The 24127-nt window shown below is 67.5% G+C and overlaps 5 protein-coding genes across 5 annotated transcripts; 2 read left to right on the top strand and 3 right to left on the bottom strand.

Moving 5' to 3' along the window:
* Positions 1-2893: 2893 nt before the first annotated feature.
* On the bottom strand, positions 2894-6053 carry RAB24 (RAB24, member RAS oncogene family). The gene is made up of 8 exons (XM_088522549.1): positions 5883-6053; positions 5624-5692; positions 5467-5545; positions 5202-5269; positions 4773-4872; positions 4146-4196; positions 3763-3825; positions 2894-3095 (listed from the first exon to the last, which is right to left on the bottom strand). Exons 1-8 carry the CDS (start codon positions 5997-5999, stop codon positions 3031-3033), a joined length of 612 nt encoding a protein of 203 aa, XP_088378675.1. The 5' UTR covers positions 6000-6053; the 3' UTR covers positions 2894-3030.
* A 151-nt stretch (positions 6054-6204) lies between these two features.
* PRELID1 (PRELI domain containing 1) lies at positions 6205-8223 on the top strand. The gene is made up of 5 exons (XM_088522548.1): positions 6205-6398; positions 6708-6933; positions 7007-7120; positions 7368-7446; positions 7935-8223. The coding sequence occupies exons 1-5, from the start codon at positions 6307-6309 to the stop codon at positions 8069-8071; spliced, it is 648 nt and encodes a 215-aa protein (XP_088378674.1). The 5' UTR covers positions 6205-6306; the 3' UTR covers positions 8072-8223.
* Positions 8224-8805: 582 nt separating this feature from the next.
* Positions 8806-9744, bottom strand: MXD3 (MAX dimerization protein 3). The gene is made up of 5 exons (XM_088522501.1): positions 9551-9744; positions 9449-9478; positions 9262-9376; positions 9018-9189; positions 8806-8935 (listed from the first exon to the last, which is right to left on the bottom strand). The coding sequence occupies exons 1-5, from the start codon at positions 9733-9735 to the stop codon at positions 8826-8828; spliced, it is 612 nt and encodes a 203-aa protein (XP_088378627.1). The 5' UTR covers positions 9736-9744; the 3' UTR covers positions 8806-8825.
* A 1125-nt stretch (positions 9745-10869) lies between these two features.
* LOC104572072 (lateral signaling target protein 2 homolog) lies at positions 10870-15205 on the bottom strand. Its single transcript, XM_088522708.1, has 13 exons — positions 15132-15205; positions 13470-13610; positions 13248-13385; positions 12851-13053; positions 12682-12771; positions 12473-12562; positions 12248-12349; positions 11941-12164; positions 11692-11853; positions 11499-11609; positions 11270-11368; positions 11052-11164; positions 10870-10971 (listed from the first exon to the last, which is right to left on the bottom strand). Exons 1-13 carry the CDS (start codon positions 15171-15173, stop codon positions 10870-10872), a joined length of 1617 nt encoding a protein of 538 aa, XP_088378834.1. The 5' UTR covers positions 15174-15205.
* Positions 15206-15840: 635 nt separating this feature from the next.
* Positions 15841-24001, top strand: FAM193B (family with sequence similarity 193 member B). Its single transcript, XM_088522555.1, has 10 exons — positions 15841-16064; positions 17646-17885; positions 18518-18740; positions 19093-19308; positions 19734-20148; positions 21085-21280; positions 21670-21906; positions 22458-23469; positions 23647-23722; positions 23803-24001. Exons 1-10 carry the CDS (start codon positions 15873-15875, stop codon positions 23897-23899), a joined length of 2904 nt encoding a protein of 967 aa, XP_088378681.1. The 5' UTR covers positions 15841-15872; the 3' UTR covers positions 23900-24001.
* Positions 24002-24127: the final 126 nt, after the last annotated feature.

Genomic DNA, 24127 nt, shown 5'->3' with positions numbered 1-24127 from the left:
TGGGCTCCCTCGGGCTGGGCCTGCCAGCTAGGGCTGCGGGCCCTCTGGCTTCCAGCCATCCCCTCGGAAGGGAGAATCCCAGGCTGAGGAATCTCAGATTCGAGCTGGCAGTCTTCAGGACTGTTCTCGAATTAAAACTTCTCCTATTTAAAGACTAACAGGTTCATTTCCACACACAAGCTATCCTGGTAGTGCTTTGGGAGCATGCGTTATAATTTAGGGTTTAACCCCCTTCCCTCCCTCCCCACTATCTTCAGGCTTTCCTTTAAAGGTGGGGGCAGTATTAAAATTTCAAGCGATCAGATATATGGTTAAAGCTAAAGAGGAGGAAAGGAATATGTTAAGGTGAGAAGATGCAGAACTAGGGTACTAAAAAAGCTATGAGGCTGTTTTTTGGGGGAGAAAAAAAAAAGAAAAAGGAGGCCTAACCCTAGTGCCTCTTGGTTTAATGTGGGCACACAGTTGGTATCTACGGTGCTTGTACGTGGACGAGGCAGCCAGCATCACTACAGGGTAGAGGAGAGTTTGTTTGAGAGACCTCAAACCTTCCACACCTTCAGTTTGTTTTTAATTTCAGCCTTAACTTCTGAGTTTGCTTGATGTTTGGAATAACCGTAATTGTAACCTGCTTGTAATGTGCTTTGCCCTAAATTACTGATGAGTCTTTCAGCCTTTGCCAGCGATGTTAAAGCAAAGTGTCAAACTACTCTGCAAGGAAGCTACAGAGGTGGCCGCGGGGTGCAGCGAGCTCTCGTGTCGCCGTTTGGTGGCCCCAGGGGAGGTGTTGGCAAGCAAGGCCCTCCCTTTGGCCTCGCCGAGGGGCGCGCTGCGTTCCCGGGCCCTGGGAGATGGGACGCTGCAGGTTGGGGACCGCTCCGCCGCTCGCCCGTGCGCGGGACGGGGTGGCAGTGCCCTCGTGTGTGCTCTAAGATGGAGTGAGGCACCGCAGCGGGACAGCGTGGGGGACCGCGGTGTGGGCTGGAGAAGCGGCAGTGACGGACAGGCCCTACAGCACTGAATCTACCTCCGAGGGAAATCTCGAGAAACGGATGATGCTATGTCCTATTCCAAGGTAAAGTTTTAATCAGTTTGCCCTTGGCTAAGCACTTGGGCTATTGTGGTGCTATTGTAAAACGTTTGGCAGCTCAGCACAGTAGGGCTGAAGTCACAGCTCCCGGCCGTTGGGCTGGAGCTTTTCTCAGCTGAATCCTGTCCCCTGATACCTGGGGCTTGGGCTTTGGTGTGTGTGACAGCAACAGGGCAAGGCATGTCTCCTAAGCTTGGAGAGACTCAATTCCTCGGATTTGTGGTGGTTTTGAGAGTCAAGCCAGCGTGCCGGGGGGCCCCGTTAGTGCAGAGAGCGACCGGAGCCATGCCAACCAAGCCAGGCATCTGCTAACTGCATGTTCTTCGTGTCTGTTTGGTACTGAGCTGGTTTCAGTTTTGTTTTGTTTTGTTTTTCTGATGTTTCCTAGTTGTTGACTTCAAGGAACTGGGTTTTGTGGTTTTCTGGTTTTTTTTGTTTTGTTTTTTTGACACTGGGAACGTACTAAAAGGCAAAGCAGCAGCACCGGGAGGCTCAAGGTGACGCAAGGCCGGAGCTGAGCGCTGCCCTGGCCGGCGCGAGCGGCACCGAGTTCCTGCCGGCGGCGGCGGTGCCGGCGCGGGGAGCTCCCTCCGGCACCCCGGGGAAGGCGGCCCTGTCCCACAGCCTTCCCAGGGGAGACGGCGCCCGAGGCTGCTCAGGAGCGTTAGGTGGGTGACGGGTAGGAGCCGAGGGCACCGTGTGCGCCGGGGAAGGCGCCGTTCGGAGCGGCAGGACTTGGTGCTAGCTGAGCCCGCGCGCGAGGGCCGAGGGCCCCGGCACGGAGCAGCGCAGGGGGAGCAGCCTCGGCGGGTTCCTCTGCTGGCATCACCAGGGCCTGGAGGGGAAGCTCCTGCAGGGCCCCCTTTTGCAGAAGGAAAACACGACTGAAGTGCGGGGACGCGGGTGCTCCCGGGACACACGTAGCTCCTCGGAGCTGTCCAGGTCTTGTCACTTCCACGCTGAGAATGCCAGAGTGGGTGAGAGAAACCTACATCTTTCCAGCATGTATATTATTTTTAGAAGAGGGAGAGGGGAGAGTCTTGGACCATTGATTACTTTCATTTTGCTCCCCTTAGACTGTTGGCTGTGTATGTGAAACTTACAATGAAAAGAGGGTTGCCCTGCCCAGGTGCTCCCAGAACATGTACTGTAATTCTTTGTATATAGAAGAAAAATTACTGTAAAGTAAAGTTTAACTTTACTCTCGATGTCCTCTCGTGTTTTGTGTTACTGCGGGGGCTGCAGGCAGCGAGGGGCTGCGCGGAGCAGGGAGGGAGCCCGGCCCTATCCTGCTCTGCAGGGCGGCCGCAGAGCGGGTGCAGCGAGTTCAACAGGCCTCAGCACGGCACGGTGAGGCCATGGCCCCGCTCCGCTGGGCGAGGGGGGCTGTCCCCAGAGCCCAGGCATTGCTGCGGGCAGGGGATCTTCTCTCCCCCCCAGGCACAGGCCTTGCGCCCTTTGGGAAGCAGTTTTTCTTCCCCTTCACACCTCCGCAGGCTGAACCTGCTGCTGTTTCACCCGGAAACCCATTCTCAGACCACAATGCATTTTATTTACATTGTATACCTCAAAAAAAAAGAAAAAAAAAAAGACGATGCTTAAATAATCTGTAAAGGATCAGGCAGCATCTCCATGAGAATAAATTAACAGCTGCACTGGGCCGGAGCTGTGGCTCGCGGAAGCAGCTCTCAAGCACCGGGTAGCAGACAGAGGCCTCGTCGAGCGTCCCGCGGCGGCCCCGTGCGCAGCTCCTGCCGCAGCCGCGTCCCGGCCCGCGCCGCCCGCCGCTGCCCCGCGCGCCGAGGCCGGGCCACAGGGCCCTGTTCCCTTTCTGTGTGCCAGGCAGCCCATGCAGCTAAAACACAGCAGGTAAAAAACAGGAAAAGTCTAGAGAGCACAGGCTGCCCGAGCCCACGGCAGGGATTCCCTTTGGGCAGCCGGTCTCAGTGGTGGCAGCAGCTGTACAAGTAGGTACCGCTCCTCTGGCCCAGGTCAACGCCTTTCTCCTCTGAAAGAGAGCGGTAGGATGAGGGGTGTTGTTGACACGTACGGCACCACGATGCCAAGCGGAGGCCAAAAGGTTCCAGTCACTGGCCAGGCCCTGACCGCTGGAAAGCCAGAAGATCCCACTGGGAGAAATCTCTGACACAATCAGCTTTAATGCAACCCACAGTGAAACTGCAGGTCTCATCGCCGTGGGACGTTCCAGGGCTGCAGGCAGGTGAGGACAGGCCCACTGAAGCGCTGGAAACAGGTAATGCAGCCAGGGAGGGTCTTTCTGGCTGCCTCCCCAAGGCCTCTCTCCACACGCACATGCCAAGCACAGAGCCTGTCTTGTGCAACAGGCTCTCAGGGACACCGTGGATGGGGAACTTCCTCTGAAGCTCTGCTGGAAAAACCCCAGTGCGGGGCCGCAGCAACCTCAGGGAAGGCGTGTGTGAGACTAGCAGGAACCTGGAACCACGTTCCCCTTCTGAGCACCCCACAGAGCAGGGCGAGGGGCTGGCACTTCCCGTGCCTTCAGCATCAGCAGGGCCAAGGCAAGGGAGGACCCTGCGAGACCCCAGGGGCCTCTTCATGCACAACCTCCCCCAGGGGCTCGGAGGAGCCTGTGGGCCGGACCCAGCACCTGCAGAAGGTGCTCCAAGGGGAGCGCCCCAGCGTGATGCGCTCACCTGTCATCACCTGGAAGGCGGTGAAGTGTACAAAGTCCTCGGCCACCTTCTGAAACAGCTCATCTGTGACAGGACAGAGCGCGTCAGTGTCTTCCCGCTTTAGGCTATAGCTGGGCAGCGGCCACAGGCAGGAGCCGGCTGAGGGCAGGGAGCGGGCGACACAGCCGGGCACGGGTCGGGGTGCTGGAGCCGAGCGCCCGGCTTTGCTCTCCCACCTCGGGGGAGCTGCTTCCTCCCCAGGCAAGGGCAGGAGGCCCCTCATCCCGAGCTGCTGCCGCCTTCCCCGCTCGCCTGCGGCTCTGTGCCCGTGGCAGCTCGGGACCGGGTGCCTGCGCCCAGCGCAGCCGCCCCAGCGCAGGCCCTGCTCGGAGAGGGACACTCACCCACGCTCTGCCCCGTCTTACTGGAGGTTTCAAACAGCTCGGCCTTGATCTCTGAAACAACGAGCACAAGTAAGTGCCCATGGGTGCAAGATGCGGCCCCACGAGCTGAGCTCTCCTGCACGTGTGGCTGCTGTCTCGGACAGGGCAAGTTGGCTGGAGCCCCGGACAGGGTTCAACAAGCTGCTCCCGCCACCCTGCTCTCCCCAGCCAGCTTGGCACCACTTCCCAGCGCCTTCTCCCACCCATCTGTGTCCGCACTGTCAGGACATGCTGTGCTCAGGGGATTTCTTGGAAAGCCCATAGACTCCTTGCGCAGGGAGCCTAGGCCAGCCTGAGCCACAAGCTGCTCCTGCCATTCACCCAGAGCCACTGGAGGTGCTGCTGGGCTGTGCGCCGGGCAGGGGTGGCAACTCCTTGCGCCACACAACCCTTCCCAGGAACCATGGCTATGTTTTCCAGCTCCCCCCAGCCCTGCTTGGCCCTGGGGGAAGACAGGAAGGCTGGACGCTCGCGGGACACCCAGCGAGCTCCCGGCTCTGCTGGAGCGGTGCCGCATGCGGTGACTCAAGAGCCCGGGGAGCAGGGAGGGAGCAGCAGCCGCCCGCGCGCGCCACGCAGCAGACGCACCGTCCGCATAGTCCTGCACGTCGTGGAAGTCAACTCCGCGCTTCCTCCTGTCCTCTTCCAGCAGGTCGCTCTTGGTGCCGCACAGGTAGATGCGGCAGTTCTGCGGCAGGCAGAGGAGCGCCTGGTCGGACGTGCCCGCGCGCCCCGGCGCTGCCACCGGCCCTTCCTTCCCTCCCTTCCCCAGAGCAGCCGCACGCCGGCAGCGGGACAAGCGAGGACACACTGCAGCCCCTGCTCCTCCCACGACGCCCTGCCATCCAGCACAGCAAGACTCACAGCAAGCTGCCCGGTGCCCAAGCAGGCACGATGTCCTGCTTGCGCACAGAAACAGTTTTGTGCAGGAAGGTGAAACCCCAATTCCTGCTTGTCCTTGGCACATCCAGAGGGTCTTTCCCAGCCCAGCAGCACGAGCCCTTTGCTGCCATTTACCTCCTCGAAGTTCTGCAGCTCGTTCACCCAGAATTTGGCCCGCTGGAAACTGCTGCTGTCAGTGAGATCTGCGAGGGAAGAGTGAGGCTCTGCCCTCAGGACCCTCCGTGCCATCCCACCCTCCCTCCCCAGCGGAGCCTGCACCCCTGCACCAGCCCCCGCAACGAGCGGCACCCGCAGCCCCCCGCGCTGCGCTGCCTTGGCGGGGCTGCCGCCACCTTCCTCTTCCTCCGAGCGGGACTCCCCGCGCGCGCGGCGCCCTTACCGTAGCACACGACGGCGGCTCGCGCGCCGCGGTAGTAGATGCGGCTCATGGCCTCGTACCTCTCGGAGCCGGCCGTGTCCTGGGGCGCACGGGGAAGCGGTGAGCGGCGCGGGGAACCGGCTCGGGCCCGAGCACGGCCCGCGCCCCCCGCACTTACCCAGATGCCCAAGGTCACGCTCTGGTCGCCCACGGGCATCACCTTGGCCACGAAGGCGGCCCCGATGGTCTGCAAGGGAAGCGGCAGCGCCGTGGGGCCCGGCCTGGGCAGGGGGGCGGCCGGGCCCGGCCCCGGCGGCAGCGGGAGCCCGCGCGGGGCGGCGCTGCGTTGGCGGCGGCGGGGGCACGGGGCAGGGACCGGCGCCGGCAGCGGGGGCCCGCAGCGGGGAGCGGGCGGCGGCGGGGGCGCGGGCACTCACGTTCTGGTAGGGCCCGGGCCGGAAGCGGCCGTGCACGTAGCGCTCCACGAGGCTGCTCTTGCCCACGCTCTCCTGGCCCAGCAGCACCACCTTGGCGTCCACGCGCCGCCCGCTCATCCTCGCGCCGCCACGGGGCCGCCGCGGGGCGCGCGGAGCGGCGGCGGCGGCGGCGGCCGCGGCGGAAGCGCGCGGCGGGGGCGGGGCCTGGCGGCGGGGCGGGGCCTGGCGGCGGGGGCGGGGCCTGGCGGCGGGGCCGATCTCGGGGAGGCGGGGCCTGTCCCGGGGAGGCGGGGCCTGCGGGGGGCGGGGCCGGGGACGTGGCGCCGCGCGGTCTCGCGCGCGCTCTCGCCGCATGGCGGCCGCGCAGCGGGCGCGGGCCGGAGCGGGCGCGGTGGCGGCGCGGGCCTGAGCGGCGGCGGCCCCCATGGGGAAGTACTGCGCCAGCCTGGGCGTCCTCAAGGGGCCCTGGGACCAGGTGTTCGCCGCCTTCTGGCAGCGCTACCCCAACCCCTACAGGTGCGTGGCGCCGGCGGGCCTAGCGCGGCCTAGCGCGCCCGGCCGCGACCCCCCGCGCGCGGCCCCGCCGTGCCCCGGCCGCACCCCCGCGGGCGCGCGCTGCGCTCCGGAGCCGTCCCTGGGTCCCCCGCTGCTTTCCGCCCTTTCGGGGTCCCCGGGTCTCCCCGCTGCCCCTTCCCCGGGCTCCCCGTCCCGCCCAAGGGCCCGATGGGCACCCCCCGCCGGTCCCTCCTTCCCCTCCCTCCCACCTGGTGGTGCTGGAGCAGGGTCTGATGCTTGTACCGCCCCCCTTCTCCATCTTTATTTCAGCAAACATGTCCTGACCGAAGACATCTTGCACCGGGAGGTGACGCCGGACCAGAAGCTGCTCTCCCGGCGGCTCCTGACCAAGACCAACAGGATGCCGCGCTGGGCAGAGCGCTTCTTCCCCGCCAACGTGGCCCACTCCGTCTACATCTTGGAGGACTCGATCGTGGACCCCAAGAACCGCACCATGACCACATTCACCTGGAACATCAACCACGCGCGGCTCATGGTGGGTGCTCGTGGGGCAGCGGGCGGGCGGCCGGCCCCGGGCTGCGCTCACGCCAGCGCTCTGCTTCGTGCAGGCGGTGCAGGAGCGGTGCGTGTACCGGGTGAACCCTGAGAACAGCAACTGGACCGAAGTCAAGCGAGAAGCCTGGGTTTCCTCCAGCCTGTTTGGTGTCTCACGGGCTGTCCAGGTGGGTGCCCACACTGAGCAGCGGGATGGTCCTCTGCTCTCCCCCGCCCCATGCTATTTGCCTCCTCTTCCTCATTGCTCACCCAGCCCTCGTGAGCTTGTGGAGCCTTGACCTGTCACTGCAGTGACTCTCTGCTGCAACATAGCACCTGAGAGCCACCAGCTGTTTGGGACAAATTGAGCCACAGCTCGAGACAGCACATTCATAGGAATCAGGGTTTGCATCATCACAGATTCTTTTGTTGCAGGAATTTGGTCTGGCCAGGTTCAAAAGCAATGTGACCAAGAGCACTAAGGGATTTGAATACGTGCTAGCAAGAATGCAAGGTGAGTAAGTAGGGCTGAGCCCTGGCTCTCTAGGTCAGGTTGGGGTAACAGGCCACACCAGCTCACCCCAGTTGTGGGCAGGTTGTGGCTTAAGCTAAACTGGCCGGATGAGAAATCCCTATCCTCTGCCCCCTGTCTTGGCACAACGTGTTCTTCCTGAGCAGAGCAGCCAGGCAGCAGAAGAGTCCCAGCCTCTTCAGGGGGCTGTTGTGAAGCTTGGTGGCGGCAGTGTCGGGTGTGGGAAGGAGGGAGGAAGTAGTAAGGCAGTCACGTGCCTGCAGTTCTGCTTGGTGACGTGCCCCAGCGCACGGAGCTGGGTGTCACGAATAGAGTTCACCTTCCCCCACAGCACAGGGAAACATCCTCTGTCCCAAGAGGCAATAAAGCTTGGGCTTGTCTAGCTTGCGTCAGCCACGCGCTGCGGCAGCCCTGCCAGGCCAGGGCAGGGCGGGGACTGCTGGGTTAAGTTAACAACTTACATATTACAGGAGAAGCTCCATCCAAAACACTGGTGGAGACAGCCAAGGAAGCGACTGAGAAAGCCAAGGAGACAGCTCTAGCTGCTACAGAAAAAGCCAAGGACTTGGCCAGCAAGGCAGCGACCAAGAAGAAGCAGTATGTGTGAGCAGCTTGGCACAGGCAAGAATCAAGCCTGCACCCCAACAGATAGGAGCCTCTTAGATTTTATATTTTTAAACTGTACAAGTCTGACAATCAGCTGCTGTTAGATCATTTCTAAGATGTAATTATCATTAAAGAATCTACTTCCACCTCTGACTTTGCCTAGGGCTGGCTTATCTGGAACAGAGCCGTGCGGAAACCTCTGCTTCAGGGGCTGCCGGCACTGAGTCCAGCAGAGCTGCTGTGCTAACAGCGCGCCAGGCACGCAGGCAAGATGCAGACACAGGTTTAGCCAAGTGCATTTACTAGAATAGTGTCAGGTATATACAAGGTTGCGGGGGCGAGCTGCTTAACGCGCCGGGCTCTCGAGGGGCGGCAGGGCCGGCCGGCACCCCCGGCGGGCGGGCTGGGCCCCGGCCTGCCTGGCAGCCCGTGCGGGGAGGTGAGGGGTCCCTGCCACAGCCAGGCGGCCTTCCCAGGCCTCTTCCCTGCCCCCTTTGAAGTGCATTGCTGTGTGCAGGGGGATCCCGGCCCTGCACGTCCGGCCCCGCGGACGGCTCGGCTCACAGGTCCGGCTGCAGAAGGCAGAGCCCGTTGCCCATCCCCATCCTCGAGCCCTTCTCCGGGCGGCCGCGGCGGGGCCACGTTTCCGGCAGAGCTGCGCGGTGCGCGGGGAGGCGGAGCAGGCGGAGGCAGCTCCAGAGCTGCTGCTGTGACACCCCCGCAGGGCTGCGGGGCTGGGCTAGCACCAGGCGCTGTCAGGACCACGGCCCGCAGGGGCTGGAGTAGCTGTGGTCCTTCCCCGTGCTGAAGCTGGCCAGCAGGTCCCCGCCAAACACTGCTCCGTCCACATCGATTTCAACCTCCTCTGAGCACAGCGAGGGGCTGGGTCAGGGTCTGGAGGCCGCTCCTCACTCCCTGCCAGCCCGACACCCTCTCCTGTCACTGACCTCCATCGGAGCCAGAGTGCTCTGAGAGCTGGGACGAGTCCAGGCTGTCTGCCCTCGTCCGCTCGCTGCCGGCGGGTGACAGCAGTTGCTCCAGCCTGTGCTGCAGGCTCTGCTGCTGGCAGCGCAGCTGGTCCTTCACCCGCCGCGCTCTCAGCTCCTGCTCCTGCAGCCTCTGTGGGAAAGCAGGGTGCTGTGAGCAGGGCTGTCCCAGCCAGGCCCACCCCGTCCAGCAGATCAGGCTCACCTGGATGTGGAGGCGTGCGCGGTGCAGGAGGCTCAGCGTGGTGGAGCGGGTGCACTCAGCGCCTGCCGGCACCTGCTGCTTCAGCTGCTCCAGGCAGTGCCGGAGCTGGGCTCTCCTACAGCGGGAGAGAGCTGCAGTCACGTCGGGGGGCACAGCCCGCCCTGCCGCCCGCCCTGCCACCCGGTACCTGTGCTTCTCCAGCGCGTTGTGCACCGACCTGCAAGAGAGCACCCGCGGTAAGTGCAGGCTCGGCCCACACGCTCCCCGCTGCCGCGGCCCCGCCGCTCACCTGCAGCTGCCCACGGCCTTGCGGGGCCGCGGCGGGCGCCGCGCGGGGCACAGCGACGCGTAGCCGTGCTCGGCCTCGGCCAGGCACGACGGGACGCGGGAGACAGCGGCCGCGCCGCGCTCGCGTCGCTCCAGGAACTCGGCGGCCTGCAGGAGCACCTGGATGCTGCTGAGCGCCGGCTCCATGGCAGGCGGCGGCGGCGCGGACGCCCCGTCGGGGATGTCGCTCGGCCCGGCGCGGCGGCGACAGCGACCGCGGGGCGGGGCGACCGCGAGCCGCGCGCCCATTGGCTGCGCCGCCGCCCGCGCCCGTGACGTCGGCGCGCTTTGGAAACAACTTCGGGCGGGAAAGCGCGTGCTTCAAATTTGAATCGGCGGCAGGGGGCGGGGCGAGGCGGAGGCCACGCCCCAGGTCCGCGGCCACGCCCCCCTGCTGTCCCGTGGGCGCACACCCGCGTGCGCGTCCCCGCAGCGCTGTGCACGCCTGCGCGTGTGCGAATGCACACGTATGTCTGCATGTGTCCAACTGCACACCCGTGTGCACACGCGTGTCTGTGCAAGCGGGGCCAGCAGCCCGTGGGAGGCAGGAACACGGGTGGGTGTGGGCACACAAGCACTCAGGGGTGTGCAAGGAGTGTGTGCCTGTGCTGGAGAGGGCCAGGCAGGGGGCTTGTGTGCACACATGTGTGTCCACGCCTGCTCTGCCCACACATGCAGGGAACATGTTTGCATGTGCATATCTGCACGTGTGCATGTGCCTGGGGGGGCTAACACGCACCCGGGTGCTCACACGCATGGGGAGCCCATCACGCTCTTCCCCACACAGAACCACCCAGCTCCAACTGCCCCGCAGGGCTCAGGGGTGCCCCCTCTATCCGGACACGGCCAAGGATGCTGCGGTGAGGAGAGGTTTCACGTGTTTATTGAGAGGCGGCCCCACGAGCGCCGGCAAGGCCCCAGCGGCCCCGTGCGCTCCCGCCGTCATGTGAGGGCCGTGTTTGCACCTTCTCCGGCTGAGCCCCTGTGGAGACTCTGCCCTGGTCCGAACAGCAGCCAAAGTTCACCTGAAAAACGCAACCCAGCACATTTCCACGCCAGGGGCAGCCCGTGCACCCGTGGTGCCGGCTGTGGAGCCGGGTGCTGCCGCTGACCCTGTCAGCGTTGCAGCATGAGCAGCCCTTTCCGCCCTGTCCTGCGGCGTCATGCGGGCGCAGCCTCCGGCCAGCCGGGGTTGCGGCTCCTCCTGCTCGCCGGGCTGCGGCGGCGGTGCCGAGCGCTTGGCACGCGCGGGTCCAGCCCGTGGCGGGCGCCCCGGCGCACTCAGCGGTGCACGGCGTAGCAGTGGGTGCAGACGCGCACGGGCCGCGGCTGCCCGTAGTGCGGGAGGGCGGCCGTGTGCGGCGAGCAGCGGGCGCAGAAGATCTGCCGGGAGGGCAGCGGTGAGCGGTGACCCCTGCGCGGAGCCGCTGCAGCGTCTCCCCCCGGTCCCCTCATGCCTGTACCTTGCCACAGCTGCGGCAGTGGTGCCGGCGGCGCAGCAGCGTGAAGGGTGAGCGGCACGCGGAGCACTGGCTGCAGCTGCTGTCCGGCACCCACTCGGGCAGCCTGCGGGCGCCTGGAGGCGAGAGAACCGCTGCAGCCATTGGGCTGACTGGTGCCCAATGGAGGCAAGAGGGGCTCGGGGACATGCCGGACCCGGCGCGGTTGGAACCGCTCTCACCTGCCCGGCAGAGCCCGGGCATCTCGGTGGCCCTGGAGCAGAGGGGGCAGTCGGCCAGGCGGGACGCAGCCGTGGCGCATGCGTCACCCTCCTCTTCCTCTGTAAGGGCAATGGGGGCCTTCAGCAGCATGGCCACAGCTGGCCGCAGCCCCACGGCGCTCACCGTCCCCCACGTCAGCCCTGTGCCCGGCCTCGCTGCCCCGCGCTGGCCCTGGGGGTGACTCACGGCTGGTACGCGGCTCCTCCGCCGGCTCCGGCTGCGAGGCGATGATTTTGAAGACCGTTTTCAAGATGCTCCGCAGGTCACTGGCAAAGTTGGTCTGGAGCTGATCAGCCACCCCTGTGCAGGCAGAGCGCCCGGGTTAGCACCCCGGCGTGACCACCGCGTCCCCCCGCAGCAGGGCAGCGGGGCGAGCGCTCACCCGAGATGCAGACGAAGAGGGTGTGCAACATGTCCTTGGTGCTGCCGTAGCGGGAGCGCAGCTCTGACCAGCGGGAGCCCTGCAGGGCGCTGGCTCGCAGCCGCAGGGTGCTGCTCGGAGGGGAGGTGACAGTTGGATGCGGTGCCAGGGCATTGGGCTCGGCCACACGCGCTGGTGCTGCAGATGTCCCTCTGCGCAGCGCCCGCTCCCGGCCGGCCCTGCTCCCGCAGCCCTGCGCGTGCCCCACATGCCTGTCCGTGCCTGGGTCTCCCGGCCCTGTCAGGCAGACGGGGGCTGGCGGAGCAGCGGGAGGAGCTTCCGGGAGGCCCCAGGGCGCAGGGGGCTCCACTTTGGTGGCTGGCGCCCCCCATGTGGGGGCTGTGGACGGAGCGCAGGGGTCCTGCAGTTCAGCCGTGCACAGGCTCCTCTCCAGCAGGGCCAGCTCCTCTGCGGAGAGCACCCGCAGCAGGTCCCTGCAGTGAGGGCAGCGTGTCAGGGGCAAGACCCCAGGCCACAACCCGACCCTGGAGCCCTGGCACCACCCCAGTCCTCTTACCTGATTTTCTTCAGGAGGTTGTAGAAGGGGCTGAAGACCCGGGACATCTGCTCTGGGCTCTGCTCCAGGCTGAGGGGCCCCTCTGGGTAGATGAGGAGCCCGCTGCAAAGATCCATGATCAGCACATGCCCAGAGGGGCTGCCCCATGGTGAGGGCAGCACCCGGGACAACCCAGCGCCCAGACCTGCCCCCAGGCACCCCTCGCGCCCCGGGGTCTGTACACACCTGATGATGGCCAGGCGAGGGATGGTGAACATCAGCAGCGGCTCGTAGCCATCGATCATCTCCTGCGTGAGGTAACCCAGGCGCAGGGCTCTGCCGGGAGGGACAGCCTCAGCGCAGGGCCCAGGGCTGCCCAGGGCACCAGGCTGGAGCATCCCCAGCTGCGCCCCATGCCCAGCAGGAGCTGCCCTGTGCCTTGGCACAGCCCTCACCTCTCCACCGTCTCGCAGAAGAGCACGATGATCTCCTGCTGCCGGTATATCTCCTCGGGTGACTTCACCGCCACCAGCGAGGACACGTAGCTGGGAGAGACGCGGTGGTCGTGAGGACCCCTCTGCCCCAGCGTGCTCCCTGCACCTGCCTCCCCGCCACGGCACCCACCTCAGCTCAAACTCCGCAAAAAGCCGGTCAAACTGCACCAGCACGGCCCGCACGGCCTCCGAGTAGGTGCTGGGCTGGCTGAGGCTCTGCTCCCGCAGCACCGTGCGCACCAGCTCCAGGCTGCACAGCAGGTTCCTGGCCTGGGGCCGCAGCTGGACGCTGTCCGACTCCTCCAGATCGATGAAAGTGCCCGCCAGGAGACACTGCAAGAGCAAGGGGGTGCCAGGAACCGGGGCAGTGCAGGCAGGGCCCCGCAGGGCTCCAGGATGGCTGCAGGGTGTCCCGTGCTGGCCCTTGCTCCACCAGGCTGGGGAACACGGTCCCGTTGAGGATAGGCCTGGCCCCTGTCATGGCCCCTTGCCCACCTGGGGGACCCCAGGGCTCACCCAGGGCTCACCTCGGCCGCGAAGAGCATGTGGTTGCCCAGGTTGTCCACCAGGAGCTCCTCAGGGAACTTGACGAGGTAGTCGCGGCTGTGCCTCTGCGTGGGGATGCACTCTTCCATGATGCGCTCGATGACGGCCAGCAGGTGAGACTGGGCAAGAGCAGGGGACCGTCACCCACGGCCACCTCAGGTGCTGGGCCCTGTGGGGCAGCCCGGGTGCTGGGCCAGCCCTACCTGGCTGAGGTGCAGCTGGTTCAGGAGCACCAGGTACTGCTGTGGGTCCATCTCAGCATCCAGCCCGTTGATCTCCGCCACCACCCGTGACACCCTCTCGTCAGCGTAGAAGAACTGGGAGAGCAGCCGCGGGTCTGACCGCTGCGGGGAGAGCAGTGGGACGTTACCCAGCCAGCAGTCGAGAGCATGCAGAGCCCAGCGACATCCCCCACCAGCAACCAGCGCTGGGGACGGCCGGGAAGAAGCTCTGCTCCCGCTCCCCTTCCATCCCTGCCCTGGGCAGCTCCTGGGAGCAGTGGAGCCCTTGCAGCACACCAGCCCTCCTGGGAAGCTCCCCGTCCTCCCAGGCACCATGAGCAGCTCCAGGACCTGACAGCTCTGCATCCCAGGGCAGGGTGTCCGGAGCCGCTGCCAGTCGCCAGCCCCCAGGCTGTGCAGAGGCAGGGCGAGCAGAAACGCCTGGAGGGTGAGACGTCGCCTGGTCCCCAGTGAGTGTCCCCAGGGCCGCGCCGCTGGCCGGACCCCCACGGGGACACCCCGGCAGGCAGGCGGGCGGCTGCGCGCACACACACCCAGGGCAGGCATGCGGGCCCGGCGGGCGGGCGGCCAGGCAGCTCCCGCCCCGCGCGGCGCCTCCCGGGCTGCCGCTCGGCCGAGCCGTGCGCGCCACCGCCGCGGCCGGCTGGGCACGTGGGCTCGGGCCTGAGAGCTCGCGCAGGCTCCCGCCACGGCCCCGCCAGCGCCTGCTTCCCCACCCATCCCTGCTTCAGTTTCCCCAAGGGCAGAGCAGGATGAGCAAGCTCGCCTGCATCCTGGGAGCTTGGGCAAGGATCTGTACGTGGCTGTAAACATTGGATCAGGTGAAAGGGCTGCAGGAAGCCTTTTCCCAGGCTGCAAGGAGCAGGACACCAGGAAGTGAGCTCATTGCCCAATTGCTTCCCTGTCCCTTCCCCAGGCCAAGTGGGCCGGGGAAAGGGCAGGGTCACCAGGGCTTGAGGCACAGACAGTGCCCGGGGCACTGTCGGAGCCCACGGAGGGAAAGCTCTGCAGCGCTGCACCCCAGCGGGTCCCCACTCAACCCCGGCGAGCAGAGCCGAGCCGGGCGGTGCCAGGCCGGGCGCTGAGCTGCCCAGTCCTGTAGGGCGCCCCACGGCCCAGCCTCTGCCGCACCTTGAGTCATGGGCCAGGCTTGCGGCTCGGCTGGCACCACTTCCTCCTCGCAACACACCCGGCACGGCCGGGCCCCGCCAGCCCTGCCAAGTGCCCAGCACCCGTCCGGCCCGGCCCGCCAGGCTCCGCTGGACCCAGGGCAGTCCTGGCATCGCTGTGAGGGGCCTGGTGGGCATTGCTGCCACAGGCAGGTCCAGCCAGCCCTGGCCCTGGGCAGGGTGCTCTTGGCTGCTCCCAGTGTCCCCAGCCTGATGCCTCCGATGGAAGGGACGCCCCTCCCGGAGGGCCCTGCTGCCCTGTGGGCACAGCCCCGGGGCCATGTCCCACGCTGGCGCTGCCAGCCCCGCTGTCCCGGCAGCCTTCCCGGGAGGTGCCCGGTGAGTCCCTGGTGCCTGGCGGGGCTCCGGAGGAGCAGGTGGCAGCCACAACCCCCTCCCCGGGCAGCCCTGACGGGGCGGGCGCCGCTCCCGGTGCAGCCTCCGCTGCTCTCACCTTGGGCCGGTGCAGCCACCTCCGGAGGGCGGCGGGTAGCATGGCGCGACCGGGAGCTCTCGCTGCCGCCCGGCTCCCCGCGCCCGCCGCTCGCCGACGGGGCGGGCCGGCACCGGGCACCGCCCGGGGGCGGACCGGGCTGCTGTCTGCCCGCCCCTGGGCACGGCTCCCTTCCCAAAACGGGACCCTCCTCCCCCAGGGCAGAGGTGCGGTCACCACTCGACGGACCCGTTTGCCGGCGGGCTCGTGGGCGAGGGCGGGTCCCCGTCGGGACGGGCAGGGTCGCCCCGCCGGCAGCCCCGGCTCCCCCTCGCGGTGCCCCACAGCCCTCGCAGCCCCCGCCGTGCGGCGACGGCGACACCCCAGGGCGCGGAGACGGGAGGCGGCTGCTCCCGGTCCGCAGCTGCGGTGCGGACCGGTAACTTAGACGGACGAAGCCGACGCTGGGTCAGTGCAAGGGCGAGCAGCAACTCCGCTCAGGGCCACCGAGCCCGGCCGCCAGCCGGGCCCCGAGGGGAGCCCCGAGGCCGGGCAGGAGGGACGCGGCGGCGTCTCGGGGCGGCGGTGGCTGCGGCGGCGCCGCCTCCGGCCGCCAGGCGGCGCCGTGGCGGCGGGCGGCGCTGCCCGCTCGGGCGATGGCGGCGGCGGCTTCGCTGCGCCGGGCCGCCCCCCCGGGCAGGGGCCGGACGGGCCGCGCCGCCATATTGGCTGTTGTCCTGTCTGCGGCGGGCCGCGCTCGCCATGACTCGCAGGCGGAACAAGGCGGCGGCGGCGGGCGGGCCGGGGCCGCGCCGGGAGCGGGCGGGAGGCGCCGCCGCCTCCTCCCCACCCGCCGCCGCCGCCATCACCGGCGCGGCCGCCCCGCCGGAGCCGCCCGCGCCGCCCGAGGTGGCGGGGAGCAGCAGCGCGGAGCCGGGCAGAGCCGCCGCTCAGGTAGGCGCTGGGCCCCGCCGCGGCACCGGGACGGCGGCGGCTGCAGCGGGGGGCCCGACCCGCAGCATCCCCGCGGCGGCGGCGCGCTCCCGGGCCGCGCCCTGCGCCGCCCCCCCGACGGGACCCCCGGGGCGGAGCGCGCCGGGGCGGAGCGGGGCTCGGCGGGACGCGGCCGCAGGTGCCGCCGCCGCCCGCAGGTGCGGGGCGCCCGGCCGGGAGCGGGGCCCTGCGGTGGCCCCCAGGCAGCGCCTCGTGGCCTGGTGTTGACGGGGGCAGTGGGGACACATGGCCCGGCCCGGTGGGACCCAGGTCTGCACTCGGACTCCCTAGCCTTGCGGTGCAGGTGCCCAACGCTGCGGGACCCCGGGCCGCCCCCTGGAGATGCCGGCTGTGCCCCACCGTCCCCCTGCTCGGCTCTCGCACGGGGGTTGAGGCAGGCTGGAGTCAGACTGGCCCCACGGCTGCTGTCTGTGCGCAGGGGCAGCCGTGTGACAGCGGCGCCGGGGCCGCGGTGCCCCGACACCGCGCGTGTGTCAGGAAGGTCTCGCCCGCGTGCCCATGTGCTCCCTGGTGGCGGAGCCCGGGCCCGGGGACACGCTGCCCTGCCTGGGCGGCGCGTGGCTTCACGGCTCTTCCCGCAGCTCCTGCTCGCGGGAGGGTCCCGCTCTATCCGGCCAGGGTGACATGAGGCCACTGCAGCAGCAGCTGGCAGGGATGCGGGTGGCTCTGGCCTCACTGCCCGGTGGCCCTCGAAGACCCGGCTGCTACCTGCGCCAGGGTGCAGGGAGGGAGCCCGGGGCTGGCTCTGGGCTCGTGGGGATGCGCCCGGCGCGTCGGGCGGCACCGTCACCCTGCGCGTGCAGCCGCGGCTGCCCCCGGCGCGGCGCAGGGCGGCCCGGGCGCCGCTGCCACCTCCCCGCAGCGCCCGGCCGGGCAGGGAAGCGGCCTCCCGCCCACCGCCCTCCTTGGCCTCTGACCTTTGCTTCACCTTGAGCCCCGGCGACGCCATCTGCCTCACGGCAGCAGTTGGGCTCATTGTGTCGGGGCCGCCGCACACAATGGGGGCCCGCGCCGGCGCCGCTCGTCACGGCTGTCAGGCCGCGGGCGAGCCCGGCTCGGCCGCCCCGCGCCGGCAGAGCCAGCACCGAGCGCGCGGGGCCGCGGTGCGCCGCCCGCTGCGCGGAACAAAGAGGCCAAGCGCGAGCGCGCCGGGCCCGCGGGCGCAGCGGAGCGGGGCCCGGCTGCCGGGACCACCCGCTCCATCCCCGCGCGGCGGCTTCCGCACGTCCCGCTGCCCTGTTGGCCGCCTGGCTCTTGTTGCGCTGAGGATACAAGTGGGAGCTCTGGTACCTGCCATAGGCTTTCCCAGTTTGGGAATGCTGGCAGCTGGTGCGTTTCGGGCTGGCATGAGCCGGGGAGCCCTGAGGCTGCTCTTTTCCAGCAGCAGAAAGCGCAGGCCCGCGTGTAGCTTCCAAGAAAGCCCTTGGTTTGGCGTCAGCGTCCTCGCTGCCCCGCGCCCGCGTGCAGCTGGTGCCCCTGTGTTGCCGTGGGGTGACTTGCGGCCTGTACATCCCGCTGCAGGTGCTGCCCACCGCCAACCAGTCGGTGCAGACGTGCTGCCTGCTGTGCCACCGTGAGCGCAAGGACTGGGGCGGCCCGTCCCACAATGGGCTCGTGTCCCCCGGCGAGAGGCTGCCGCCGGACTTTGTGCCAACGCTCGTGCAAAACCTCCTGGGAGAGATGCCGCTGTGGATCTGCCAGAGCTGCCGCAAGAGTGTGGAGGAAGAGGAGCGGCGGGCAGTGCAGGAGCAGGCCCTGGCGGTAAGCGCGCACGGAGCAGCAGTTCCAGGGCCGGGTCAGCGCTCCTTGGAGCAGGGCGCTGCGGCATTGCTCATAGGCTGGACGGCTGCGTTTCCTCCTGCCTCCTGGGCATCTCCACCCGGCTGTTCCTGCACCCGCGCAGGGCTGGTGCCAGCTCCCGTGGGACGGACGTGGCTGCGCGGAGCAGAGTGGTGGGGGGTTGGCTGGTGGCCTCCCTTGCGTTGGAGCCACCTGTGTGGCGGGGCCTGCAGCGCCCCGGCTCCTCTGCCTGCCCTGCTCCGCAGCGCTTCCCGCTCCGTGCACGGCCCCGGGCTGTCGCGCTGGGTGTCCCGGGGGGCAGCGCCTGTCTGGATGTGGAGCGTGAGGGAGGAGCAGCCCTGTCCTGCTTGGCTTGCTTAAACCTGGGCCCGTTGGGTCCAAGCACGTGGCCTTTGCCGTAGAGTTGGCTGTTCTGCCCCGGCCCCCGAGAGCTGGGGGCATTGCTGGGGCCTTCCAGGGATGCTCCCTGGGCACTGTGCTCCGGCACAGGAGACCGGGCATGCAAGCAGTGTCGGGACCTGCTGCCAGGGCGCTGAGGCTTCACACCTGCCCTCCCTGCCTGCTGCAGCTTCACACTGTGTTTTTCTTGCCAGGTCTCGTTATCCCACACATCCTGCAAGTCGCAGTCTTGTGGGGGTGGCTCCCACTCCTCTTCCTCTTCCTCCTCCTCCTCTTCCTCCTCGTGCCACGGGAACTCAGGGGACTGGGACCCCAGCTCTTTCTTGTCTGCTCACAAGCTCTCGGGCCTCTGGAACTCGCAGCACAGCAACGGGGCCGTGCAGGGCGGTCCCCTCGGGGCCCCCCCGGCTGCACTAGGTGAGTTGAAGCCAGCGGTGGGGCTGAGCGGGGCTCTCCTTGGCTTGGCCTTGCAGCCATCTGACTGGCGGGCAGGGGCGGACGGCCAGGCTGTGCCTTCGGGTGCTGGTGCCAGCAGGAAGCCTGGGTGCCATCCCCTGCCACAGCAGAGCTTTCACAGGGTGCTGGGGGCCTGCAGCGTTTGCCCCCTTGCCCGGGAGAGTCAGTGCAGCAGCGTGTTGGCGTGCTGAGCTGCGGGCAGGGTGGAGGGGGATGGCTGTGCGCAGGGGTGTCTGCACAAGGCCGTGGAGCTTCCTGCCCTTCCCTGTGGCTAGGGGACGTCGAGCAGGCCCTAGCTGCGCTTTCCTTGCAGGTGACAAGCACCCTGGCCTCGCTCTGCCTCCGGAGTGCGCGGGCCAGGCCCCTGCGGCGGCGCCAGCACTCAAGGCCTGTCCCTACAGCCACGCGGCCCCCGCGGCGCCCGGCGGCGCGGCCCTGGCCCCGGCCTCGCCTCTGCCTACCTCACTGGACTTCTGCAAGACGCTGCCGAAGCAGTTCAAAAGCGTGTGCCGGAGGGCCCCGCCGCCAGGTGCGCGCAGGGCCCAGCCGAGCCCGCGGCTCCGGGTCCCCTCTCCGCCTCGGCACCTTTTCCCCTTGCTTGGCTGCGTGTGCAGCACAGCCCAAAGCAGCATGGGGGGACAGTAGGACACCCGGGCAAGCAGGGGTGGCTTCTAGTACAGATGCTCTGCTGCCTGCAGGGAAGTAGGGAGAGGCACACAGAGAAGCAGCCTGTGCAAAAGGCCGTGTCCCACTGCCCTAGGAGCAGCCCTGTGCGTGGCTCCTGGCTGAGGAATAGCCTTGTGGGCACCTGTCAGCACCCGGGAAGCTCTAGGGCCTTCTTCGGGCCAGCCTGCATGTTGTGCCAAGGGACCTGTGTGCTTTGGGGCTGGAGCGTGGCCGTGGCCCGCTCAGGGCAGGGGGTGCCTGACCATGTCTGCTCCCGCCCGTCTGCAGGTGAGGCCTTCCACTCCTCAGAGCACCATCAGCACTCGGACCTCACTGCTCCTCCCAACAGTCCCACCGGCCTCCCCTCCCAGCCGCCAGCGCTGATCCCCTCCAAACAGACGCCTGCCCACGCGGGGCCCTTCGGCTCCCCGCCGCGCGTCCCGCTGGGCCCCTCGCCCCCAGCCGCGCTCTTCCCCGCGCCCAGCGCGCAGGGAGCCGCCCTCAAGCCGGCGTCCGAGTCCCCTCCTGCTGGTGCCGTCTCACACAGTCCGGGCTCGTGTAAGAGCCCTCACCCGCCCCCTGCCAACGTGCCGCTGCTGAAGATGCCACCTCCGCTTTCGGGCTGCGCTCATCCCTGCAATGGGCACTGCAGCACTTCGCTCATCCCTCCTCCTGCCTCCCACCAGCTGCCCGGCACAAACAGGTGAGTGGACCGGCCCCGCGTGCTTCCAGCCTCTCCCTGCTGGGCAACGTGCCCTTTCTCTCTGCCCTGTCCCAAAATGTGCCTTTCCCTGCCAAGGGGTCCACTGCTGTGGAGCGGGGGTGCAAAGAGCCTGTGTGTTTGCAGGCCCAATCCACTGTTGTAGTCCCCCGATCTCTGAGGCTTAAGCTCTTTCTCCCCACGTGTCTTCTCCCTGCGGTTGTCCTTTAGTACTGTGGTGCAGAAGAGACTGTGCTTGCTCCTCCTCCAGCTAAGAGACCCAAAGGAACCGCCTGGTCAACCTGCTGTTGGCCAACAGGACCTTTGTCAGTGAGACCCGCCGGGCGGCTGAGGCACTGAGCCAAGGTCCTCGAGAAGATGGAGCCCGTGGACTTGTGGTTCTGCTCGCCTGCTCCCCTGGCCCTCTTTGGGCTGCCTGTGCCTTGGAAGAGAGCACGCTGAGCCGAGGGCACGGGTCCCTCCGCGCTGGGTAGCGCTCCCGCGGGGGCAGCGCGGTCCTGGCCGCCGGCCTCCCTGTGCGCGCGGGGCGGTCTGTGCCGCGGGAGCCGGGCCCGCCGGCGCGCGGGGATGCGTGGCAGCTGCATGCGGTCCCAGCGGTTCTCACCTGTGCTACCTGCTGCCCCCAGTGAGTACCTGCCTGCCCCGGGATCAGCTCGCGGCCTTGCAGGGGGACGCTGCTTTCTGGAGCTCTGGCGTCAGCCTTTCCCGGGGGCGGAGATCCTGGGGGGCCATGAGCTGCTGACGTCTTCTGCCTGGACTCCTCCCTGGAGGAGGATGCAGGGGATGGGGTTTGTCTGCCCTGCAAACCCTTCTGCTCTGGCACAGGCCCTGGGAGGGGTGTTCCTGTGCACGCAGTGTGGGGCAATAGCAAGGCCTCCAGCTCCTGCTCACTTCTTGGCTGTTTTCCCTTTCCCCCAGGGACCCCTCTTGCAAAGGGCACAAATTCCCAAACGGTACCAGCTGCCACCCGCCACAGCCGTGCGAGGCGGACGAGGGGCTCGGGGAGGATGAGGACAGCAGCTCGGAGCGCAGTTCCTGCACCTCCTCCTCCACCAACCAGAAAGATGGGAAGTTCTGTGACTGCTGCTACTGTGAGTTCTTCGGCCACAACGCGGTGAGTGAGGGCCTGGCCTGTGGCCACCCCTGGGCTTTGCACTCTGCTTTGTGGTGGGAAGTGTTAGCTTCTGCGTACAGAGGGTTGAAGATGAGAATGGCCCCGTTGCAGGTCTGGCCATGGTTCTTCTCTGGCAGCGCCTCATCAGTCCAGCGGTCCCCTTGCTCCTGACCTGTTGCTTCCTGCATGTCCTTGGCCTGACCAGCCAAACCCTGTGGCTTCGGTGGGGAAGAGCAGCTCAGTTGGGCTGTGCTGACTTTGTCTTGTTGAGACCTTGGGGAAGGGAACGGTAGGGTAGTTTGGTGGGGGAGAAGTGTGAGAGCCGGGGCTGCCCGTACGTCACCCCGGCTTCGTGTGGCAGCTGATCCTGACATTGTGACATCCCGCAGCCCCCGGCTGCTCCGACGAGCCGCAACTACGCTGAGATCCGAGAGAAGCTCCGCTCGCGCCTCACCAAGAGGAAAGAGGAGTTGCCGCAGAAACTAGGGCACAGCAGCGGCTCGGGAGAGCCTGCCGTGGACCACCGCAATGTGGACGAGCTGCTAGACTACATCAACAGCACCGAGCCCAAGCCCCTGAACAGTGCCAAGGCAGCCAAGCGGGCACGGCACAAGCAGAAGAAGAAGGTGAGGCTGGCAGGAGGGACATGCTGCCTGCCTGTACGGGAGGCAGGCTGCAAGGGAGAGGCCTGTGTACCCGTTTGGGGAGTCCGGGACAAGATTGGGGGCTCTTTGCAGGACTTCACTTTCCCTTGCTTCCATTTGATTTCTATAACTCTGTCCTTTGCTGCCCCTGTCCCCTGAAGTGACAGATGGTGCCCCCCCACCCCGGGCGCCTGCCGGTGTCTGCTCCCACAGAGGGCTGTGCACACTGTCCAGGCTCTACCTGCTCTGTGCCGTGGCCCTGACAAAATCCGTATGGGTGATAGAGAGGGATGGTGCTGAGACAGCCCATGGGTGCTGTTTGCTGGTGCCTTGTGTCCAGGCTGGTGCTCAGTGTGCGAGGTGGTGGCTTTTGTGCTGCCTCTGGAATGCATGATAGTTCTGGGGGCTGTGGAGGACGTGGCTCAGCCAGGCTGAGAGTAGGGGCTGGGGCTTGCTGCCTGGTCAGAGCAGCGCTGTTGCCTGTGTCACTGGGTGGCCCAGGCAGACTCGTTCTCATGGCACCTGTGTTGCAGGAGAAGGAGAAAGCCCAGCTGGAGGCAGAGGCCCAGAAGCGGGCAGAGCGCAGCCCTGCAGCCAGCCAGGCCAGGGAGCCTGCCGAGGAGAAGCTGCTGGAGTGGCCGGAGCTGGAGCTGGAGCGGGTGAACAGCTTCCTCAGCAGCCGGCTGCAGGAGATCAAGAACAGCATCAAGGACTCCCTCCGGGCTAGCTTCAGCGTCTACGACCTCAACCTCGATGTCAATGACTTCCCCAAGAAGGCAGCTGTCCTGGAGCAGAAGAATCTGCTCTCCCACCTCAATGGCTCCTCTGACCTGCAGGACATAGACCTGGCCCTTGCCCCGCTCAGCTTGGGCCCTGCCAAGAGCCACGCACTGCTGCGGGGTGAGCTGGGCCCGCGATGGGGCGAGGGCCCCGGGGAGCCGGCGCCAGCGGCCGAGAACGGTGTGGTGAAGCGCCTCAGCGCCGTGCCCAGCCTCTCGCGCATGATCTGGGTGCAGTCCAAGGGCACAGACTCTGCCGCGGATGGCGACGGGCCGAGCCCGGAGCCCAGGGAGGGCCCGCAGCCCAAAGGGCCGGAGCCGCAGGAGCCGGTGCCCGCAGCGGGCCGGCAGCGGAAGAGCAAGCGGCAGAGCGGGCAGGTGAAGAAGGGGGACGGCGCCGCGGGGCCCGGCGGCCAGGCCGGGCTGGAGAGCCCTGGTGCGAAGGGGCAGGTGCTGGGCGCCAAGGCCCCTTCCAAGGGCAGCGCGCCGGAGCCGCAGCGGGCGGGCGGCTGCGCCGAGCCGGGCGAGAGCGCCAAGGGGCAGCCCTGGGGCTGCGGCGGCACCCGGACGGACAAGGAGAGAAGCGGCGAGTGGAAGGGCCGGAGGAGCGAGGGCAAATCGGAGCTGCCGGAGCCGGCACAGCCGCCTCCCTCGGCTGCTGGGGACCGCCAGCCGCCTCAGCCCAGCGCCTTGGCAGGCTCCCCCCAGCCCAAGGGCAAGAGCAGGAAGAGCCGGAACAAGGCGGAGAAATCCAATACCTCTATCGGTGAGTGCGGGAGCGCGGCCCGGTGCCGCCCGGCGCACCCCTTCCGCGCTGGCTGCCCTCCACCGACCCCGTCCTGGGGCAGGGTCCCCCATGGCAGTGCCCTGCCCTGCTCCGAGGGAGCGGAGCTGCCGGGGGGGCCGCAGCATCGCGCTGACTCCCTGCCCCTGTTTTTCCCAGATGACGTGTTCCTGCCCAAGGACGTGGACGGGGTAGAGATGGACGAGACTGACAGAGAAGTGGAGTATTTCAAGAGGTGAGGGCGGGCGCGGGGCAGGTGCGGGGGCCGCGGCGGCGCCCGGGCGCTCCCGCCTCACCCGCTCCCGTCCCCGCTAGGTTCTGCCTGGACTCTGCCAAGCAGACGCGGCAGAAGGTGGCCGTGAACTGGACCAACTTCACCCTCAAGAGAACCACACCGAGCGCAGCGCAGTGAGGCCCGCGGCGCCCCCGCCGTCCCGGCCCGTGCCCCCACCTCCGCGGGGAAGGACCGTGCTGGACCCAATAAAGAACTTTTTAATTTTTTATTTTATTTAAACCCAGCTCGTGGCTGGTTTGTTTCCGCGCGCCTGCGCGGGGGCGGCGATCGAGGGAGGAGGGCGGGGGCTAATGGCCCGCTCGCGCTTCCTGGCTAAGTTTGGCCTAAGCGGCGGCCCGTCGAGCG

The sequence above is a fragment of the Tinamus guttatus genome, unplaced genomic scaffold, assembly GCF_059628265.1.
Source record: "Tinamus guttatus ecotype Peru unplaced genomic scaffold, ASM5962826v1 Tinamus_guttatus_pri_ptg000155l, whole genome shotgun sequence".
Taxonomy (NCBI): domain Eukaryota; kingdom Metazoa; phylum Chordata; class Aves; order Tinamiformes; family Tinamidae; genus Tinamus; species Tinamus guttatus.
The sequence above is the reverse complement of the archived record's forward strand: the minus strand, read 5'-3'. Positions and strand labels throughout refer to the sequence as shown.